We start from the raw sequence: 22,591 nt of genomic DNA, 5'->3' as shown, positions 1-22,591 counted from the left end.
ACTATCCAGCTACCGCCCAGGAGAACTAATTAATCACTCATTGTTAGCATTGCCTTCTCATTACTGAAGCAATAAAAGCCTGCCCTTTATATCAGCATGGGGATGTAGAAGCAGGTGGGGGAAACAGCTCTAAAAGAGTAAAAATATGCCAACTTTACATTTTGCAATTACAAAAGAGCAAGGAACGATGTTGTTTTGTCTATATTCATGGCTTCCTTCACACCTTAGAGAATTTGCGCCGGTCCGTCAGCTTATGCCATTTCGGGAAAAACCGAAATAAACTATGCGGCGCTGGAGTCATTCTTGTGTGACCCAAAGAATAAATCCCGAGCTTAATGCGTTGGAAAGTGAACTTAAAAAATAACATTCCCACTTGCGACATGCAAGTCCTCCAGAGAGATCCCACAAAATCTAGCGCGAAGTGGGTGCAATGGGAGTATGTGTGGGATTATTCCCTATCTGCTTTCCTAGCAAATGCCATGCATTTGCTGACCGCTTGCAAACTTACTGGGCTTTTAGGGCAAATCCAGCGACAGAGATTTAATGGAGAGTTTAGCCATTCTTGGATGTAAATTAAGAAAATCTTAACGAAACTGCCATTTAATGAGTTCCTCTGAAACTGTGAGGGTTAAGATTCAGGAGCACACCTTACCTTCCAGTTAAGAAGATTTATTGGTCACGCAGTGGCTCAGTGGGTTAGGACGCTGAGTTTGTTGATCAGAAGATCGGCAGTTTAGCGGGTTGAATCCCGAGTGCCACAAAGCAGAGTGAGCGCCTGTTACTCGTCCCAGCTTCTGCCAACCTAGCAGTTTGAAAGCACGTAAAAATGCAAGTAGAAAAATAGGGACCGCTACGGTGGGAAGGTAACAGCGTTCCGTGCGCCTTTGGTGTCTAGTCATGCCGGCCACATGACCACGGAGACGTCCTCGGACAAGCGCTGGCTCTTCGGCTTTGAAACGGAGATGAGCACCGGCCCCTAGAGTCGGAAACGACTAGCACGCATGTGCGGGGGAACCTTTACCTTTATCTATAAACAAGAATCTAGTCATCTAAGCACCAGCACTAAATTGGTGCTAGATAAGAGTTAACAGAATTCAAGAAGAGCCTGGACTTGCTTGTGGACATGTAAGGATTCTAGGCTGAGTTCTCTCTTGACTCCACTCCCATAGATAAACTCCAGGAGGAGGAGGAAACACACCCATAAAAAATTATAACTAATAGCTTTTGGTTTTCTGTTGACCAAGAGTGATAAAAAAAACCTAATCTGGAAGAGATAACTGGCCTGTCTTAACTTCTCATTTTATTCATTATTGATAAATTACATGGATTGTTTTACTTCATGAGCTACCCAGTGAGTGATAAATATATAAATGTTCTTGCATACAGAAATGACAGGTAATGAAGAATTGTGATACCATATGGAACTTAATAAGTTAGACCCGTCTTTTGAATTTGGTTAGTTAAATGTTTTAAAATTCCGGTTTTAATTAGTGGTGCCTTTTTTTTTCAAATATGTAGGCAAGGATTCTCAAGGATTTTTTTTTCATGAAGTAGAAATTTTTGCTTAAAGTGGTACCGAGTCATGTAGGATGCAAAGGAGAGTGTCAGAGTTGAAGGGAGATGGCAAAAATAGAATAAGTAAAGGTAAAGGTTCCCCCGCACATGCGTGCTAGTCGTTTCCGACTCTAGGGGCCGGTGCTCATCTCCGTTTCAAAGCCGAAGAGCCAGCGCTTGTCCGAGGACGTCTCCGTGGTCATGTGGCCGGCATGACTGGACGCCAGAGGCACACGGAACGCTCGGGATTCGACCTGCCAAACTGCCGACCTTCTGATCGACAAGCTCAGCGTCTTAACCCACTGAGCCACTGCGTCCCTCTCTATTTTAAGCACATAGAATATATGTGCTTAAAATTACGAAGGGAAATACGATACCTTAATTTTTTTTTTCTGAAGTTGCGGTCCTACATAAGTTTGGAGGAACTGCTAGGCATGGAGTCCAGCTGTTTCATTCAACATTTCTAAGTGCCGTAAGGGAGAAATATAGAGATATTTTCAGATTAGACTCTGAAATCAATTTCGCTGCCTTACTGGGTGAGTCACTATGGGGAACGGAAAGTTGAATATCATTCAGTTACTTCTACACTTCTGAAGAACGCCTTGTATTATTGACGTGGTACTTATTTATAACTTTACCTTATAGTCTCTTAGCTGAGTGCTGAACTTGAGCCAATTCAAATTACAACGAAGCATACAAAATAAAACTCCACAACGAATGTAATCTTCTGCAAAACAAGCACTCTGTTTTGTTCGTATGAACTATTGAACTTGGTTGGATGGATTCTACTGAAAATGTTATGAATACTTGCAATGGCTCTTTTTGTTTGAGAGAAAGGAGTATATTGGGAAATGCTATAAATTTATTTGAGGTCATTGCTCTTCAGCCATCTGGGTCAAATCTTTTCCAATCTTTTTTTCATACACGTGACATCTTTCATGATGTGTTGTAATGTTTTAGAGGCAGCTTGGGAAATAAACATTATCAACCTCCTCCTAATTTATTTTGCCCTTGTTTTCTCAGAAGACACCTAAACAATTTTGTGGACTAAATTAAATGGAGAGGTGAATATCACCATATTAGATTGCACGTCTGTTCCAATTTATCAAGACAGCGGAGACTAATTTCTCTCTGCCGAGAGAGGAAGCTGTAAATCCTTTTGAATTTTCAAGACTTCTGCATAAATATGAGCTAAAACACAATCTGTTTTCCACACAAGCCCTAAAACTAAATAAGGAGAAACTAATTAAACAAATGAGTATAAAACATTATACCGATCCATTTATTTACTGCAGAAAACAATCCAAAGCTACATATTTGGACCACACATGGAATACTGCATCCAGTTCTGATTACCACAATATATAAAAAAATGTTGAGACTCTAGAAAGTGTGCAGAGTAGAGCAACAAGGATGATTAGGGGACTGGAGGCTAAAATAGCGATAGCGATAGCTGTCATGGTTCCAGTAGATGAGAACATATAAATCAGAATTCTGAGGCTAAAGGCTTCCTCAAAAAAACACATTTATTGGTTACAAAGTATTGGCATGAACAAAAGTGAAACCAAGTCTGAAATTTCCCCCCCAAAAGAGTTACATTATTACAAAGTTAAACTTTCCACCCCAAAGCTGTGCAGCCAATTACATGTCCCAATAGAATAGATTGGCGGTCTTTCTAACAGTACACCCAACCCCCCCCCAATCCAACTGATAGAAATGACCTTGGTTCCCATGGGACAGAAAAGTATTTAGACTAGGAGAAAACCTCCACTTCCCCCCTCCCATTCTCGTGACAACGTAGAACAAGCAAGGTGGCTTCAGCCAGATTCGTTGTAGAGTTGACAGTAGCACTTAGACTTATATACCACTTCATAGTGCTTTACAGCCCTCTCTAAGCAGTTTACAGAGTCAGCATATTGCCCCCAACAATCTGGGTCCTCATTTTACCGACCTCGGGAATGTGGAAGGCTGAGTCCATCTTGACCTGGTGAGAATTGAACTGCTGGCAGTCGGCAGAGTTAGCCTGCAATACTGCATTCTAACCACTGTGCCACCATGACTCCTGAAAACATACAACGAATCATTACAGGAATTGGATATGTCTAGTATAATGAAAAGAAGCACTATGGTGAGACATGATAGCAGTGTTCCAATATTCGAGGGGCTCCTACGAAGACAAAGGGTTCAACCTTGCCAAAAGGCAAGACAGGAAAAAATGGATCGAAACTAACCAAGGAGAAAAGCAACCTAGAACCAAGGAGATATTTCCTTACCGTGAGAGCAATCAACCAATGAACTAGCTTGCCTTCAGAGGTCGTGGGTGCTCCATCACTGGGGTCTTTCAAACATTTAAGCACCACCATATATAATTTCCAAAGTTCTTAAATCTGTGTATCGTATAAATAGGGCAGGATGTTACATAATGATAAAATATGGCCTATTGTAAGGTGAATAGGAAAGCCAGATTCACTTAACAATCATGTTACTAAGTTAACAGAATAACAGAGTTGGAAGGGGCCTTGGAGGTCTTCTAGTCCAGCCCCCTGCTCAAGCAGGAAACTCTAAACCATTTGGTTGTTCAGTCTCTTCGTAAAATCCTCCAGTGTTGGGGCACCCACAACTTCTGGAGGCAAGTCCTTCCACTGATTAATTGTTCTCACTGTCAGGAAGTTTCTCCTTAATTCTAGGTTGCTTCTCTCCTTGATTAGTTTCCATCCATTGCTTCTTGTCCTGCCTTCAGGCCCTTTGGAGAATAGCTTGACTCCCTCTTCATTGTGGCAACCCCTGAGAGATTGTAACACTGCTATCATGTCACCCCTGGTCCTTCTCTTCATTAAATTAGACATACCCAATTCCAGCAGCCATTCCTTATATGTTTTAGCCTCCATTCCCCTAATCATCTTTATTACTCTTCTATGTACTCTTTCTAGAGTCTCAACATCTTCTTTACATCGTGGTGGGCAAAACTGGATGCAGTATTCCAAGTGTGGCCTTACCAAGCCCTTGTAAAGTGGAATTAACACTTCACGTGATCTTGACTCTATCCCTCTGTTAATGCAGCCTAGCACCCCAACTGCAATGATTCATTGAACAGCTATGGCAAGAAGGGATGTAAAATGGGAGAAAGGTCGCTTAACAACTGTCTCACTTAGCAGCAGAAATTTTGGGCTCTGTATTTATTTATTTATTTTCTTCTCAGCTGCACTTCAGGTGACAAGGCAAGACAATATCTCCCCTTCCCTGAAACTTCAGTGCCATTTTAGTGCAGTATTCACACCTGAGCTTTGAGATGGTCAAAAACAATTCAAGGAAAACAGCCAATCAAAGGATTGAAAACTTACACATTTCGAGCAACAGAAGGCAAAAAAAGTCTGTCTTTTCTTCAGACAGGAAGAGCATTGCCCATTAAATGTTCATGATGTCATGCTATTCTTTGTACCATTAAATAAATTGAGTTCTGGCCAAAGCTTGAAAGATTATACCGGAGTCATATTATTACTCGGTTTCATTCATTTGCCATTAAGGAAATGAACACCTCATATATTTTTGTGTCTGAATTGGATCTCACGGCTGTTCCTTAATTAAGAGATGGGAAACGTTGAGGAAATGGTAGGATGTTCAAACAGGCCATTTATTTATTTTTTTATGGAGAGATCTCTTTAATATTCTTACGTGTTTTTCGTTGTATCGGAAGGTGAGCACCTGAACATACTCTAGTCAATTTAATTTGTTCTTCACTATGCCTTTGGGGAACAGCCTCTTAAAATCCATGAGGCGGACATTTTTTGCGGTGAAAAAAGGAAAAATACTCTTCCTGCGTAAACCTTTCTGCGCTCCTTCACGAAATGAACTTTAGAGTGCGTTGAGGGCGGATCGGTGGCCCTCTTCAAAGTCCACTCCCATCTTTCCAATCAAACAATGATCATTTCATGGATCCTGTTCTCCTAATCAACCTATTCTCCAAGGCACTTGAGGAGAGGACAGGTCTTTTTTTTTTAATCCCATTTATATCCCGCCCTTGTCCGAAGACTCAGGGCGGCTTACAATCTAAGAAGCACAAATCAATGTGCTTAGCAATAGCCTTCATTCTATGTATATGCCTGCTTATTAGGGCTTTCAGGGGGGCCCCCAAGCGGCATTTTTACAAAGTCAGCTTATTGCCCCCAACAATCTGGGTCCTCATTTTACCTACCTCGGAAGGATGGAAGGCTGAGTCAACCTTGAGCCTGGTGGGACTCGAACCTGCACTAATTGCAGGCAGCTGGTGTTACTTAAGGAGGCATTAGCCCACTGCTCCACCAAGGCTCCATATCACCATGATATGAAAAGATGCTGAGACCCTAGAAAGTGTGGAGACAAGAACAACAAAGAAGATAAGGGGTCTAGAGGCTAAATGATAGCGATGAATGATTGAGGGAACTGGTGAGGTCTACTCTGAGAAAGAGAAGGCTAGGGGTGATATGATAGCTGTCTTGCAATCCTTGAAGGATTGTCACAGGGAAGAGAGGGTCAACCTATTGTCCAAAGCACTGAAGGGCAGGACAAGAAGTAAAAGATGGAAGATCATTAAAGGGTGAACCAACCTAGAACTAAGGAGAAATTTCCTCTCAGTGAAAACAATCAGTGGAATGGCTTGCCTTCAGAAGTTATGGGGGCTCTGTCACTGGAGGTTTTCAAGAAGAGATTGGACAGCCACTTGTCTGAAATGGTGCAGGGTCATCTTCTTCTTGTTGTTGTTAGTTGCGAAGTCGTGTCCAACCCATTGCGACCCCTTGAACAATGTTCCTCCAGGCCTTCCTGTCCTCTACCATCTTCTGGAGTCCATTTAGGCTCACGCCTACTGCTTCAGGGACTCCATCCAGCCCCCTCATTCTCCGTCATCCCATTCTTCTCTTGCCCTCAATCTTTCCCAGCATTAGGCTCTTCTCCAGTGAGTCCTTCCTTCTCATTAGATGGCCTAATGAGGATCTGGCCTTCTATAGAGCAGTCAGGGTTGATCTCCTCTAGGACTGACCGGTTTGATCACCTTGCAGTCCAAGGGACTCGCAGGAGTCTTCTTCATCATCTTCTTGACCAGATCCCAAAGATGCTTTTTCAAGAGGCAACCTTTGGAAAAACCACCTTTGGGACAACCATGATCTGAGTGACTGAGAACCTTCATAGACTTCTTGAGCAGGTGGTTAGACTAGAAGACCTCCATGGTCCCTTCCTGCTCTGTTATTAGACTAGAAGACCTCCATGGTCCCTTCCAACTCTTGTTAATTCTGTAATCCAGACCGGAAAACCTGATCTCAATGCATACAAAGCTTCAGATGAAGAAATACCAGAACAGTTGAGTAACACTTTTTACAACAGTGCTTCCATATAACCAAAGCTTTCTCCTCAGGAGACTGTAAGCTGTCCCAAATAGTAGAGAATGTATGAAGGTTATTTTTCTGTCTATTCTTCAAAGCTACTGATGTCCTGTTATCAGTTGAGACACTCCAGGTTTTTATGATGGCAAAAAAAGGAAGCTTATTTATGTACTGGTTGACATGTCTTCCATATCACCTAACACTCTTCTTACTTCCAGCAGCCTGGATGTGAAAATATGTGTTATTTTTATTTATCACATCTTACTATCGTACAAATCTTACAAGGCTGTATCGGTGCAGAATTTCTGCCCGTTTTTCACACTCTGCACTCGTTTGTGCTTTCCTTGCAGTTTTTCATCACTGCCGTTTGATATTTGCCACATCGGCAAATAATCAAAGTCTTTAGATTGTCACAATTCATTCTATTCTTCCTTTTATGCAAAAAAAGTTAAATGCTTTCATTTAAATAGAACACAATGGAAATGGAAATAGCCTCATCAACTAATCCACATCTGTTTCTTTGTAATTGCCGGATGCATGCTGGTTTAGCCCTCAAATTTTGAAAAGCCAGCTTTTTTAATTAAAACACAGAGAGAGAGAGAGAGAGAGAGACTCAGGATACAAACCAGGACTCTTTACAGAGAAGAGAAGAGAAAAGTTAAAAAGCTAGATAAAAAACAGTGGCTCTGTACACAGTATATCTGTGTTTCATTGTTATTCAGCAGCTATCTTTTCCGGCAAATCAAAACATTGTTTTATCTACATGTAGGAAAGAGTAATAAAAATGTAAACTAGGATCCCATTTTAATGGCTGATGTTTGGTGAAAAGGGCGCACCAACTTTCTTCAAGTCAGGAGAAAACTCTGCTTACAACAATGGGCTGAGTTACTGCTCTCCTGTCTCAGCAGATTTAACGAAACATCAGCTGGTTCTCTGAACAAGGTATAATATAGAATAGTCCTTGGCTTGCGAGCACTCATTTTCAATGCTAAGCAAGGCCGTTCTTAAGTGAGTCATACCCGATTTTATGACCCTTTTCTACCGCAGCTGTTAAGCAATAAAGATGATTAGGGGGCTTGAGGCTAAAACATATGGAGAATGGTTACAGGAATTGGGCATGTCTAATCTGGTGTAGAGAAGGACATGATAACAGTGTTCCAGTATTTGAGAGGCTGCCCCAAAGAAGAGGGGACCAACCTATTCTCCAAAGCACCAGAAGGCAGGGCAAGAAGCAATGGATGGAAGATTAAACAAGGAGAGAAGCAACCTAGAACTAAGGAGAAATTTCCTGGGAGTGAGAACAATTAATCAGTGGAATGACTTGCCTCCAGAAGTTGTGGGTGCTCCAACACTGGAAGTTTTTAAGAAGAGACTGGACAACCACTTGTCTGGAATGGCATAGAGTCTCCTGCCTGAGCAGGGGATTGGACTAGAAGGCCTCCAGATTTTCGTGGGTTTATTCATCAAGCTGAGCTGCTTGTGTAGGCAAGTGGACAATGATTGACACGTATTGGGGAATAGGTAATAGGCTAAACCTCTCAGGTTTTATCAAATCCTCCATCAAGTCAAGAAAAAGTTGGGCTCCTCCATAATAGACAAAATGGGAGAACAAGAAACGAAGCAACGTTGTCATTCCATACGTTGCAGGAAGATCTGAAAAGCTCGGGAGGATTTTCAACCAACACAACGCACGTGTACACTTGAAACCCAAGAATACCCTAAGGCACAAGCTTGCCCACCCCAAGGACAAAACACCCTGACACCAACTGAGTAATGTGATATACATGCAATACAATGCAGTCAAGACATGCGCAGATCTGTACATCGGGGAAACAAAAGGACCACTTCACAAACACCTGGCGCAACATAGGAGAAAAAACCCATCAGGAGAAGATTCAGTAGTCCACCTGCATCTGAAAGACAAAGGCCACTCTTTCGAAGACAGCAAAGTCCACATTTTGGACAGAGAGGACCTCTGGTTTGAAAGAGGGGTCAAGGAGGCCTCAACAGAAGGGGAGGGATACAACACCACCCATCCCCTCTTTACAACACAGTCTTTTCAGCAGCTACAAGAAGGTCCCACGGCCATTTGCACTTTTCCAGGGACCCCGAGAGCACAGATAAACCTCCAAGTGGCCTCAAGAGCTCTCTGGGAGAGTGCTAATGATCAGATGACTGCCAAGAACCGTGATCCTTTCAGCCCCCACCTCTCCATTCTTCCTTCACCCCCGCCATCCTGCCCAAAGCGATGAAGCATCATGGATGAGAAGTGAAAGAAGCCTTTGAGACAACTGTGGCCCGGATGACTGAGATATCTCCACAAACCACTCTCGAGTTTTAACTAACATTATTATGTCTTGTAGGCCTTGATGTTCGGTTCTGGAGTTTCTCGCAAGCTTCGAATCCTGCACATTTGTCTTGTTGATTTGGTTTCCCCACCCCCACCCCACCCCCGTTGCCGCTAAGCCATCGCTTTAGATTAAGAAGCTGTCAGTAGCCAAACCACTATTTCTCAACGCAGTTCAGGGGTCAGGAGATTGCTGATGACACAGTGGTATAGTTTTAAAGCAGCTCCAGATAATAAGTCATGTTCTGTCACTGGGGTTTTTTTGTTGTTGTTGTTTTTTGTGGGTCAGCCCCGGAGCAGATTATTCGTGGGTACGAGCCTGGCCTTATCGATCTGCCTCTTCACCTTGTTGTGTAGGCAATTTTACTGTCTTTAAAAAAAAAACCACACCTATTACAGCTTGTGGTGTGTGCGCCTGTTTCTGATAAGCTGTAACAAATAAAGTTGTATCTGCAGCTTCATCTGAGAGCAATTTTGAAGTGTGATCCTGGGCATTATCCCGATTTTCACACAGGGATATGGAAAAACTTGGTAGCGATTTTTGTGGGCAGTCACACCGTAAGCACTGCCTCTGAGCATGTTTTTGGCAGCTGGGCGTTGCGTTTATACTGAGAAGACAAACAATTGAAACCTGGCTGTGAAAAGAAATGGTGACATCCCGTGTAAAACGACAAGGGCTCCTGTTTCCTATGCCTCTTTAGAAGATGTGTCTAAATATTAATTTCCATAGCAAACCTTGGAAAAAATTGGGTTGCGGCTGTGAAGAAAAACTAAAGCTGCAACTCTGGGTATATAGTGGAAAAATGACATTTTTCTCTTCATTGCCTTCTTTCTGCGCAATGTAGTTCTCCGCTTGAAAATAGCTATAAACGTGGAGTTAAATCTCTGAGACAATATTCAAGGACCAATTTTATTTTTCTACAAGTGGTCCTCAACTTACAACAGTTTGTTTAATGACCGCTCAGAATTATAACGACACTGGAAAAAAAGGGACTTACGACCGTTTTTCAGTTATGACCGCTGCAGCATCCCCGCGGTCATGTGATCAATGTTCAGACACTTGGTAATCGACTCATATTTATGACGGTTGCAGTATCCCGGGGTCACGTGATCCCCTTTTGTGACCTTCGGACAAGCAAAGTTAGAGCCAGATTCACTTAACAACCGTGTCACTAACTTAACAACTGCAGTGATTCACTTGATAAGTACAGCAAGAAAGTGTGTAAATGGGGCAAAACTCAGTTAACAAATGTCTCACTTAGCAACAGAAATTGTGGGCTCAATTTTGGTTGTAAGTCAAGAAGTACCTTTATTGTTCCCTTTCATTTTAAACAATTATCTCAGTAGCTGCAACATAGTTGTTATCTTAAGACAAGATGACTGTATCTCACATTGTTGTTGTTTCTAGGTGATGTTATTGTCTACATTAATGAAGTATGCGTCCTTGGACATACCCACGCCGACGTCGTCAAACTCTTCCAGTCTGTTCCCATCGGTCAGAGCGTCAACCTGGTGCTATGTCGTGGATACCCTTTGCCCTTTGACCCTGAAGATCCTGCCAACAGCATAGTGCCACCACTCACCATGATGGAGAGGCCTCCTGTCGTCATCAATGGAAGACATAACTATGAAACCTATTTGGAATACATTTCTAGAACTTCCCAGTCTGTTCCGGATATAACAGATCGGCCGCCACATTCCCTGCATTCCATTGCAGCAGAGAGTCAGCTTGATAGCACATTCCCACCACCCCTCCATGATGACAACATCTCCATGGCCTCGTCAGGAGCCACTCAAGCTGAACTCATGACCTTAACCATTGTGAAAGGGGCCCAGGGCTTCGGCTTCACCATAGCAGACAGTCCCACAGGACAGAGGGTGAAGCAAATCTTAGATGTTCAGGGGTGCCCTGGTTTATGTGAAGGTGACCTCATTGTCGAGATCAACCAGCAGAATGTACAGAACATGAGCCATGCCGAAGTAGTGGACATACTTAAAGAATGTCCGGTTGGAAGCGAGACTTCTTTGTTTATCCACAGAGGAGGTAAGTCTGGAAAGTCTACTCAATTACATTAATTTGTGTGAAAGTTTTAAAATGTGCTTCCTATATCAGTGTGTTATGAAATAGAAGACAGCTACCTCCTTAAATATAGTAGGTGATGGTGATGGTGATCATGATGGTGATCATGGTGATGGTGGTGGTGATCATGGTGATCATGATGGTGATGATGATGGTGATGGTCATGATGGTGGTGATGATCATGATGGTGATGATGGTGACCATGATGGTGATGATGGTGATGATGATGGCAATGATGGCGATCATGATGATGGTGATGATGGTGATCATGATGGTGATCACAATGGTGACGATGTTATCCATTCAGTCATATCCAACTTTTGGCGACTCCATGGGCCTGGTCTCTTGTACTATTTCTTTGATGTCTATGGAGATTCTCCATCATCCAGGTCATGGTGGTCCCAAAGTGCTTTTTCAAGAGGAAACTGGACTTTGTTTCTCCTTGAAGACATTTCGCTTCCCATCCAAGAAGCTTCTTCAATTCTTTTCTTCAAGCAGAACTGAAGAAGTTTCTTGGATGAGAAGTGAAACATCTTCAAGGAAAAACAAAGAAAGTCCAGTTGCCTCTTGAAAAAACACCTTTGGGTCTACTTCTTTTAGTTTTTCTATACTGTGGCTGGAGTCAGTTTTAAGGGTGTCCAGCCACCATGTTCTTAAACACAGTAAATTAAAAAAATGCAAACGTAGGCAAAACTCAATATTATAAATTCTCCTTCCCTCTGTTTTATTAAATACTCCCATGAAGCACTCACATGTGTACATGAAAATTATGATATTCGTGTCGTTTTGTTTGGTGTAATATTTGATCATAATACACTATAAGTAATCCTCAACTTACAAACATAACTGAGGCCAGAATTTCTGTTGCCAAGTGAGACATTTCTTAAATGACTATTGCCCCATTTTACGGCCTTTCTTGCCACCGTTGTTAAGTGAATCACTGCAGTTGGTAAGTTAGCAACAAGGTTGTTAAATTAATCTGGCTTCCCCCATTGTCTTTGCTCGTTAAAGGTGCCAAAAGGGGGATCATCTGATCCTGGGATGCTGCAACCGTCCTAATAAATACGAGTCAGTTGCAAGTGTCTGAATGTTGATCACATGACTCTGAGGATGCGACAAGGGTTGTGACTGTGAAAAATGGAACGTTGTAACTTGGAGCGGTCACTAAACAAACTCTTTTAAGTCGAGGATTGCCTATACAAGTTGTTTCACACTGCGCTACTTAAATGTGTTTTTTTTTCACTTGTGGACTGATCAAACAGATCGCTCAGTCAAACCAGCAAAGAACATGTGCAGAAACTCGCTGTACATAAAATAAGCACCCATATTTATATCATGTAGATGATGCCTTAACTTTGAGACTATTCTCTAACTCAGGCTCTTCAAACTTGGCCCTTTTATGTCTTGTGGACTTCAGCTCCCAGAATTCCTCAGCCAGCGTGCCTGGCTGAGGAATTCTGGGAGGGGGTCTTCAAACTTGGGCCTTTTATTCCTCAGCCAGCGTGCCTGACTGAGGAATTCTGGGAGGGGTCTTCAAACTTGGCCCCTTTATGATTTGTGGACTTCAACTCCCAGAATTCCTCAGTCAGCGTGCCAGGCTGAGGAATTCTGGGAGGGGGTCTTCAAACTTGGCCCTTTTATGTCTTGTGGACTTCAGCTCCCAGAATTCCTCAGCCAGCGTGCCTGGCTGAGGAATTCTGGGAGGGGGTCTTCAAACTTGGGCCTTTTATGACTTGTGGGCTTCAACTCCCAGAATTCCTCAGCCAGGCATGCGTGCCTGGCTGAGGAATTCTGGGAGTTGAGGTCCACAAGTCATAAAAGGGCCGAGTTTGAAGACCCCTGCTCTAACTGGATGATATTTGATATAATCCATATTACAAAATTAGTTTCAGATTTTTACCCTTACCCGGCTGGCATAAATGCTCACATCCATAAGTCACTTATGAACAATTACTACAGATTAAATTTAATTAGAAGCTATCTTGAGGAATTAAAATTAATCGAACCTACTCGCAGAGGAAAAGCAATCCTGTTGCTGTCTACAAATCTGGAGAAACAATAAAGGGACTTTGGATGGCTTGTTTAACATCCTGCAAACTGATAAGAGGGGTGGTCTTGACTTAAAACAGTTGATTGAGCGACTGTTCGAAGTTACAACGGCATTGAAAAAGGGACTTTTGACCACTTTCCATACAGCAGCATCCCCAAGGTCAATAGGATCAAAATTGCCTGCCGAGTGGTTCATATTTAGGACCGTTGCAGCATCCAAGGATCACGGGACCCCCTTTTGTGACCTTCTGACAAGCAGAGTCAGTGGGGAAGCCAGATTCACGTAACAACCGGGTTACTAACTTATGAGCTGCGGAGATTCCCTTAACAACCGTGGCAAGAGAAGTCGTACAATGGGGCAAAACTCATTTAACACGTTTCTCACTTAGCCACGTAAATTTTGGGCTCCATTGCGATCGTAAAAAGTTGATTAGGGGACTGGGGGCTAAAATATATGAAGAACGGTTGCTGAAATTGGGTATGTCTAGTTTAACGAAGAGAAGGACCAGGGGTGACAGGATAGCAGTGTTCCAATATTTGAGGGGCTGCCACAAAGAAGGGGGGGGGTCCACTTATTTTCCAAAGGACCAGAGAGCAGGACAAGAAACAATGGATGGAAACTAATCAAGAAGAGAAGCAACCTGGAATTAAGGAGAAACTTCCTCCTAACAGTGAAAACAATTAACGATTGGAAAGGCTTGCCTTCAGAAGTTGTGGGTGCTTCACCACTGGAGGTTTTCAAGAAGAGACTGGACAAGTATTTGTCTGAAATGGTATAGGGACTCCTGCTTGAGCAGGGGGTTGGACTAGATGACCTCCAAGGTCCCTTCCAGCTCTGTTTTGAAGGACTGATTGAGTCACTGATTGATGGTCATAAGTGGACTCATTTACAGTTCATCAGTGGAAGTCCTGAAACACCAGCTTAGTAGTTGATCCTTGCCTGTGTAATATGTATAGTATTTCCTTAACATAATCACAAAGGGGTTGAAAGATCTTAAATACTTGCAAAAAGTTTAGCTCTTTTTTGTTGACTCTTCCATCTATCATCTGTTGATATCTGCACTCAGTTGTGCATTGTGCTTCTGTTCTTCCTGTCTTGGTTATCAGAAATGTTAAGTGTCAAAATGCATCTATTGTACAAACCAATAGTGGTGACTTAATTTTACAATTGAATTAATGAGGGGAAGTCTTCTCTGATTAATTATCCCCTTTTCCCCATTATTCCTGTCTCTTCCCTCATTTCTCAGTTGAACAGAATTAGAGAATAACAGAGTTGGAAGGGACCTTGGAGGTCATCTAGTCCAACCCCCTGCTCAGGCAGGAAACCCTGTACCATTTCAGACAAATGGCTGTCCGGTCTCTTCTTAAAGACTTCCAGTGTTGGAGCATCCACCGCTTCTGGAGGCAAATTGTTCCAATGATTAATTGTTCTCACCATCAGGAAATTTCTCCTTAGTTCTAGGTTGGTTTTCTCCTTGATTCATTTCCATGCATTGTTTCTTGTGTTGCCTTCTGCTGCTTTGGAGAATAATCTGACCCCCTGTTTATCCAATTCCACTCTCAGCTGCCCATTCCAGTTTTCCTAAACTCTTTTGGAGCAAAGGGTTAAATAAGTCATTTTTATCTAATACGAGGCAGAATGTTATGTTGATCTGTCTCCTCTTCCCTATCAATTTTATCCCTAGGTTAACAATTCATAAACTTAACTAAAACAACAATAGTAAAAAAAAATAGCATAAAATCCTTGCGACGTTCCTTTTTTTTTTCTTCTCATTTATCTATAACTTTCCATGTTCCTAAACTGCAGGCTACAAAACTGTCCTTTTGTTTTAATTCTGAGCGTCAAACAAGTCCTTTCAATATCCAAGGTCATCTTCTCTTAGTCATTAAATTTATTAGAATTTTGCCTTACAAAGGGTTGAAATAGTCTCTTCCTCCTAGCTTCCACCTAATTAATTTGAAAAGAAACCCCCATTTTTATCATATTCTGTTGTATTAAAATAATTCGTCCACAAAAGTTTTTTAATTCTTTCTTTCTCTTCTAACTTTGAAGGCCTAATAATATCTTTTCTTCAAAAAAACAACACCATTTAATCCCTATTTTAGTTAGTATCCCTCCCAACTCGTGAGCTCTTTGCACAATTTTTGTGTCCTGGACAAGCTTTTCTAAATCTTATTATGACATATTTTGGCTCTTACAAAGTGGGGGGGGGGGGAAACCTCATTGACACATTTGTATTCATTGCAGCAAGCTAGCTGATCTCCTCTGGATGCCTTTGGTCAAAAGGAAAAAGCAAAACACAACAGAAGTTCCACCTCTTTTACATGCCATCACAACACCCAGACAAAAAAGTGGAGCTTATAATGCAACAGGGCTTTTGCCGTTTGTGTTTGCCATCTACCACATCCCGCCTTGGCAAGGAACATTTTTAATTTACTCTTGTTCATTTTCGGTCACTGTAGAAAAAATAATAATACAAGAATTGTCAAGACTGAGATAGGGAAGCTTCTAATCGTCTCTTCTGGAAAGGATCTCTGTTCGTTTGATTAATGAATTAATATTTTGTTTTGTTTTGCTCCAGTCTTTCTGACGATACCTTTTCCCCTTGCCAGATTATTCCCTTTTTAATTGCTGTTTTATTCTGTATCTCTCACGTCATGACAACTGCTCTTGTCAAATCACTTCTCTTCAAATTGGTTTTTCAAAACAGGGAAGAAGTTGGCACATTATCTTCCCGCGACTGGTAAATACGACACTTGTGGGAGAAAGGTTTTCATTATTTCACTCGCTCAAATTGCTTCCTGAATGATTGTCTTCAGCGTGAGCTGAAGTCTCTTCCAAAACATACTTCAACCACATTTGGAAAGCAAACGACGAGAAGGATTTAAAAGTGGGATCCTGGGTGCCCTCTGTCATCCCTGCAGACGTTTCATTACCAAACTAGGTAACATCATCAGTGCTAGAAGGGAGGGGGGATTTGATCTCAGTTTATATTCTAGGGCAGGGGTCCCCAACCTGTGGGCCGCACTCTGCTACCAGTCTGTAGCCTATTCGCGACTGGGCCTCATGAGTGACTGGCTGATGCACACACATGTGTGAGCACAGAGCCCCACTCGTGCAAGCATCATGGGCAATAGGGGCCCCACTCACATGAGCATTGCAAATGCTTGGGGCCCCAATGGTGTGTTCTGTCCCGACTCCCCAAACACAACAGACGCACCAACATTCCTTTTATTCGGGAACGCCAGCAGTTTCACATGGCCGCCTGTTCAAGTCTTTAAGGTAAAGGTAAAAAGTTTCCCCCGCACATGCGTGCTAGTCGTTTCCGACTCTAGGGGCTGGTGCTCATCTCCATTTCAAAGCCGAAGAGCCAGCGCTTGTCCGAGAACGTCTCCGTGGTCATGTGGCCGGCATGACTAGACGCCAAAGGCGCACGGAACGCTGTTACCTTCCCACCGTAGTGGTCCCTATTTTTCTACTTGCATTTTTACGTGCTTTCGAACTGCTAGGTTGGCAGAAGCTGGGACGAGTAACAGGAGCTTGCTCTGCTATGCAGCACTCGGGATTCGACCCACCAAACTGCCGATCTTCTGATCGACAAGCTCAGTGTCCTAACCCACTGAGCCACTGCGTCCCTGTTCAAGTCTTTAGTGGCCTCCAAACAACAGAGCTCGCTCCCTTTTCCCCTGCAGGGGGGGTCTCCCAAACACCCAGAGTTAATCTCAGTCTCTCACCAAGAGTCCTTCAGGCAAGCTGGCTCTTTTCCAACATAAGACACACGGATGCTCTCAGAAGGCACTCCGACTCCCAGCGCCACAGGATCTGAGGAGAACTCCAGCAAGTTTACAAACCAGGATCAGGAGTTTCAAATAGAAGTGGTTGACCAGCAGGGTCACACCTACTCTTCTCCGCCCCTGCCTTTTATCTACAGCTGAGGGTGGGGCTTTGTTAGCAGCGGTGACTCTTCCGTCCCGAAGATGGGCCCGTAGCCTCTCGCTGTTCTCCTCTCCTCAGCCTCCGCCGTGCCCGCGCACCAATCACTGGCCCCGTGTGATCCTCCTCTCCTGAATCACTCACCTCAAGAAATGGAGGTCTCAGTCTTTCCATCTGGGGTCTGGCGGACGGCTCTGTCCCTGGCTGCGACAGCTCCATTCCTTCGTCCCCATCGTAGCTTTCAGATGGCCCTGACACTGGGCCCGACGCCCACTCCTGTGCTTCCTCCTCTGAGTCAGCCACGGAGTCCTCCGGCAGGCGACGGGCCACAATATCATGCGAGTGCTCAGGGTCTCTTGTGAATGCTCAGGGTCTCACTTGCGCTGGCGTCATGGGTGTCCTCGGCCTCACTCACGGGAGAAAGGGGTGCTTGTGCACCCGCACGTGCCTGCCCCTCCCACAAAAACCATCTCCTCTTTCCACCCTCTCGTCCCTCCGGGCCGCCAACCTGGAAAATTTGGGGAACTCTGTTCTCGTGGCTTCCAAGTCAGTGTTGGTGGGAAAGGTGTTGAGGCTTCTTTCATTGGGCTGTTTACTGTTTAGTGTGTTCGTCAGTTCCTTGATTGAGGCATTCTTTACTTCTTGATTGTTGGTCTGATGTTGGTCTGGGTCTTAATCTGTGGTCATCTGGGTGCTGGCCATCAGTCAACAGAACCAACGATAGGTCTTTTCTTTGCAAATGCAAGAGGGGATGAACAGGTCTCAAATTCTCAAACCTTTCTTTGCGGTGTATGAGGAAAACGAGAGCCTCTTGTTAGCAGCAAAGGAACCGACACACAAGTAGTGAGTATCAAAAACAATAACAACAGCAACAAAAAATACCATACCTGCCGCCTGTGGTTGAGTCTGCTCCATTAGCATAGAAGCTTTCCTTAGTCAACAATGGCTTGAACTTGGCTTAATTCTGCGCCTGACTTGATTCACCTCAGCTCCCGATCACGTGAAGTGTTAATACCACTTTACACAAAGATTATTAAGGGACTGGAGGCTAAAACATATGAAAGTTGCAGGAATTGTGGGTATGTCTAGTTTAATGAAAAGAAGGACTAGGAGTGACAGGACAACGGTGTTACAATATTTGAGGGGCTGCCACAAAGAAGAGGGGGTTAACCAGTGGTGGGATTCAGCCGGTTCGCACCAGTTCAGCAGAACTGGTAGCTAATTTTTTGTTGCCCAGGTCCAGAATGGACTTCCGGAAGCGGCATCCACACAGAGAACATATTTGAATCCCACCACTGGGGTTAACCTACTCTCGGAGCACCTGAAGACAGGATAAGAAGCTGTTCTGTACCAGCCTGCTACCGGCCCTGCAGAAAAGGCAACCCCTTTACAAATGGCAAGAGGCTGGAATTACGTCTGCCAAATTTATTACTACAAAAACAAACAAGACACGAACCAAGATACAGGAGCTTTGAAACACTATCCGAGCGGTTGCTTTCAGCAAACCAGCCCTCCCCACACATTCCCCTTATAAAGAGTTCAGGGCGTGGCTTCTCTCTGCCTCCTTCCGAGAAGCCCCATTGCCTTCCTCTGTTTACTCCTACTTGACTGCCTCCTGCGTCGGGCGTCCTTGAACAGGGCCAGCTGTGGGTCATCTTCATCCACACTGTCAGGCTCACACAGCTGGGTCTCCATGGTGACCAAGTGGGAGGGGCCTGCCTGAGGGCTATCATCAGCAAGATCTTCAACCCCCTCAGCAAGGTCTTCAACACCCCCCTCCTCCTCTGAGTCATCCGACCCAACTGCCGAACCCACAGGCTGACCCTGAATCACAACAGAAGCAGCGGATGGGAACTAAGCAAGGAGAGAAGCAACCTAGAACAAAGGAGAAATTTCCTGACTGTTAGAACAATTAATCGGTGGAACAGTTTGCCTTCAGAAGTTGTGGGTGATCCATCACTGGAGATTTTTAAGAAGAGACTGGACAGCCATTTGTCTGAAGTGGTATAGGGGTTTCCTGCTTGAGGCAGAGGGTTGGACTAGAAGACCTCCAAGGTCCCTGCCAGCTCTGTTATTCTGGAAGAGGGCTAGTGGGTTAAGGTTAGGGATGCACCCCTTATTTTGTTGAAATCCTAGCAACAAATCTTAGTGTGATGGTTCACATACTGTCAGTGAAAATTAGTATGACAGGAAATTTGTCCGTTGCCGGAACAGAGGACAGGTTGAAACAAGTCATTCCACTCATCCTCTTATCGAAGGTGGGAATGAAAAACAAGCACAGAAAAGTTTGAATATTATTTTTATTACCAGGTTTGCAGAAATGCGGCGATCACTAAAATGTTATGGCTCGATTTACGACTACAATTGGAGCCCAAAGTTGAGCGAGCTCACAAAGTCAAACAGCCGTTAAGTGGCTTTTGCCCCATTTCACGACCTTTCTCACCACAATTGCTAAGTGAATGACTTTTGCTGGTTAGAAGTTTGAAAAAGGAGGAAAATCACATCACACACAGACACACAGACACACACACACACACACACCGGACACTGCAGCCATCATAAATATGAGCCAGTTTGATCTTGGGACGATAGAGATGCTGTAACCATTGTAAGTATGAAAAACAGTCACAAGTCACCTTTTTCAGTGCCATTGTAACTTCGGTCACTAAACAAATTGTTGTAAGTTGAGGACTACCTGTACACATCAGGATTTCTTGGTTTCTTGAGATCTTGCTTCCTAGCTTCCACTCCATTCCATTCTATAGGATAAATAACTCTGGGTGGGTGAATTGAGATTGTTAAGAAAATTAACTTAAATAAGTCCCTTTAAATATATAAAAACACATCTTTGATTAGACCAACATGAATCTGAACCATCTGTTAAAAATAGAAATTGAATTATACTTAATGTCATTGTCATTAGAAAAGGAAGGCTTTCAGGTCGGAAGTTGAAAAGCACGAGGTTCTCTTTTTTTTAACCTTCTACTGTGATTAAAGAAGTTAATTTTAATTATCACCCAATTCCTGGCCTGTACTTGTAAGAACTGATTACAGGTAGAATGCAATGTGATCTTCCCAAACAAAATGAAAAGACCCTTACGTGTTTGTCTAAGTGACAAATCTGGAATACTCTTCTTCCAAATGGAACTTAATGGACATAAAGAAATCTTCCTATTTTTTTACCTGAATAATTTTTCGCGTACGTTTGGCGAAGTCACACTGTACGTGAATAGCCCTGTAGCTTGCTACTGGGTGCAGAGAAGGTATATCTGAATATATACGTCTATAGCAATTTCTTGGCATCCCAGATTTTGCTAATTTATGCTGACGTTGGTTTGGAAGACTGGGCTGTTTATATAAGTTTAGGCACTGCTGTTTGCTGACTTTTTAACTACCCAAGATAGTTCTCTATGGAGATTCTCAGTCATCCAGGTTATAGATGTCCCAAATATGCTTTTTCACAAGGCAATTGGACTTTCTTGTTTATATGGTTTGAAAAAGGGGGTCAAAGAGGCCGTCCAGGTCAAAACTGAACAGCCCTCTCTCAACAGAGTGTGGAGGGATACGGCATCAACTATCTCCAGTCTACAACACAAATCCTTTCAACAGTTCCAAGAAGGCTCCACACCCATTTGCAGCACTCAGGTGAAACTGACGACACAGATAAACCTTCAGGTGGCCTCAATGACTGTCTAAAATAATGCAAATGACCGGCTGTCTGCAAGGAGTATAAATCCTTTCATTTCCCCACCATCCAGTCAGAGGTGAAGAGGCTTCTTGGATGGAAGAAAAACAAGAAAGTCTAGTTGCCTCTGGAGACTCTGGAAAGAGTGCAGAGAAGAGCAACAAAGATGATCACAGGACTGGAGGCTAAAACATACGAAGAGCAGTTGCAGGAATTGGGTATGTCTAGTTTAATGAAGAGAAGGATGAGGGGTGACATGATAGCAATGTTCCAATATTTGAGGGGTAGCCACAAAGAAGAGATAGATAGATAGATAGATAGATAGATAGATAGATAGATAGATAGATAGATAGATAGATAGATAGATAGATAGATAGATAGATAGATAGATGATGGATGGATGGATGGATGGATGGACAGATGATAGACATAGAAATAGGTAGGTAGATAGATAGATAGATAGATAGATAGATAGATAGATAGATAGATAGATAGATAGATAGATAGATAGATAGATGATAGACATAGAAATAGGTAAATAGGGATGATAGATAGATAGATAGATAGATAGATAGATAGATAGATAGATAGATAGATAGATAGATAGATAGATAGATAGATAGATAGATAGATAGATAGATAGATAGATAGATAGATAGATAGATAGATAGATAGACAGACAGACAGACAGACAGACAGACAGACAGACAGACAGACAGACAGACAGGCAGGCAGGCAGGCAGGCAGGCAGGCAGGCAGGCAGGCAGGCAGGCAGGCAGGCAGGCAGGCAGGCAGGTAGACAGACAGACAGACAGACAGACAGACAGACAGACAGGTAGGTAGGTAGGTAGGTAGGTGGAGACAGATGATAGAGATAGAAACAGGTAAATAGAGATAGATAGATAGATGATAGATATATAGATGATAGAAATAGAAATAGGTAAATAGAGGATAGATAGATAGATGATAGATAGATAGATAGATAGATAGATAGATAGATAGATAGATAGATAGATAGATAGATAGATAGATAGATAGATAGATAGATAGACAGACAGACAGACAGACAGACAGACAGACAGACAGACAGACAGACAGACAGACAGACGAAAGAAAGAGAGATTTATTTGGCACAAATATATGAAAATGCATTATAACAAAACCTCCCAACAAGATCCTAAGAATTTAACATCAATCCAAAGAAAGAAGAAAAATAAAACAAGGAATAACTATTTTCCCGCTTCCTGTGAGGATGCTTTTTGTCTGTCTTTGAAAGAGAAAATGTTCGGCCTCTTTGGATTTGAAAGACACGGCTAACAAAATGGAAATGACTCCTCCTAACAAGAACGGAGCAACCGTGCATAAACATGACAGGTTAAGTGGAGAAGAGTTTGGTGCCGACATTCATATCAAAATGCCAGCCTCTTTTTGCTTTTGCTTTTTAAATAAAAAATAAAGTCACTTTGAAAACAACCAGGAAATGTCTATACTTGTCTGGTGGCTCCATGTACATTACCTGCAGAATGTAGACTTACAGGAGTTGATAAAAAAAAGTGGAAATGCTAATCTGTGCAGCCATAAAATATTA

At 42.9% G+C, this 22,591-nt stretch overlaps 1 protein-coding gene across 2 annotated transcripts in view; it reads left to right on the top strand.

The window, feature by feature from the left end:
- MAGI2 (membrane associated guanylate kinase, WW and PDZ domain containing 2) overlaps positions 1 to 22,591 on the top strand; it is a gene marked incomplete at its 5' end in the record, with an annotated part of 567,180 nt that overhangs the window by 460,948 nt on the left and 83,641 nt on the right. For both annotated transcript variants that reach the window (XM_081331358.1, XM_081331357.1), the window contains one exon: positions 10,664 to 11,299. In XM_081331358.1, the coding sequence (XP_081187484.1) occupies positions 10,664 to 11,299 (636 nt within the window). The remainder of the gene's footprint in view (positions 1 to 10,663; positions 11,300 to 22,591) is intronic.

The sequence above is a fragment of the Vipera berus genome (genome assembly GCF_964194415.1).
Source record: "Vipera berus genome assembly, chromosome: 6".
Taxonomy (NCBI): domain Eukaryota; kingdom Metazoa; phylum Chordata; class Lepidosauria; order Squamata; family Viperidae; genus Vipera; species Vipera berus.
This window is presented reverse-complemented; position numbering and strand designations above follow the sequence as displayed.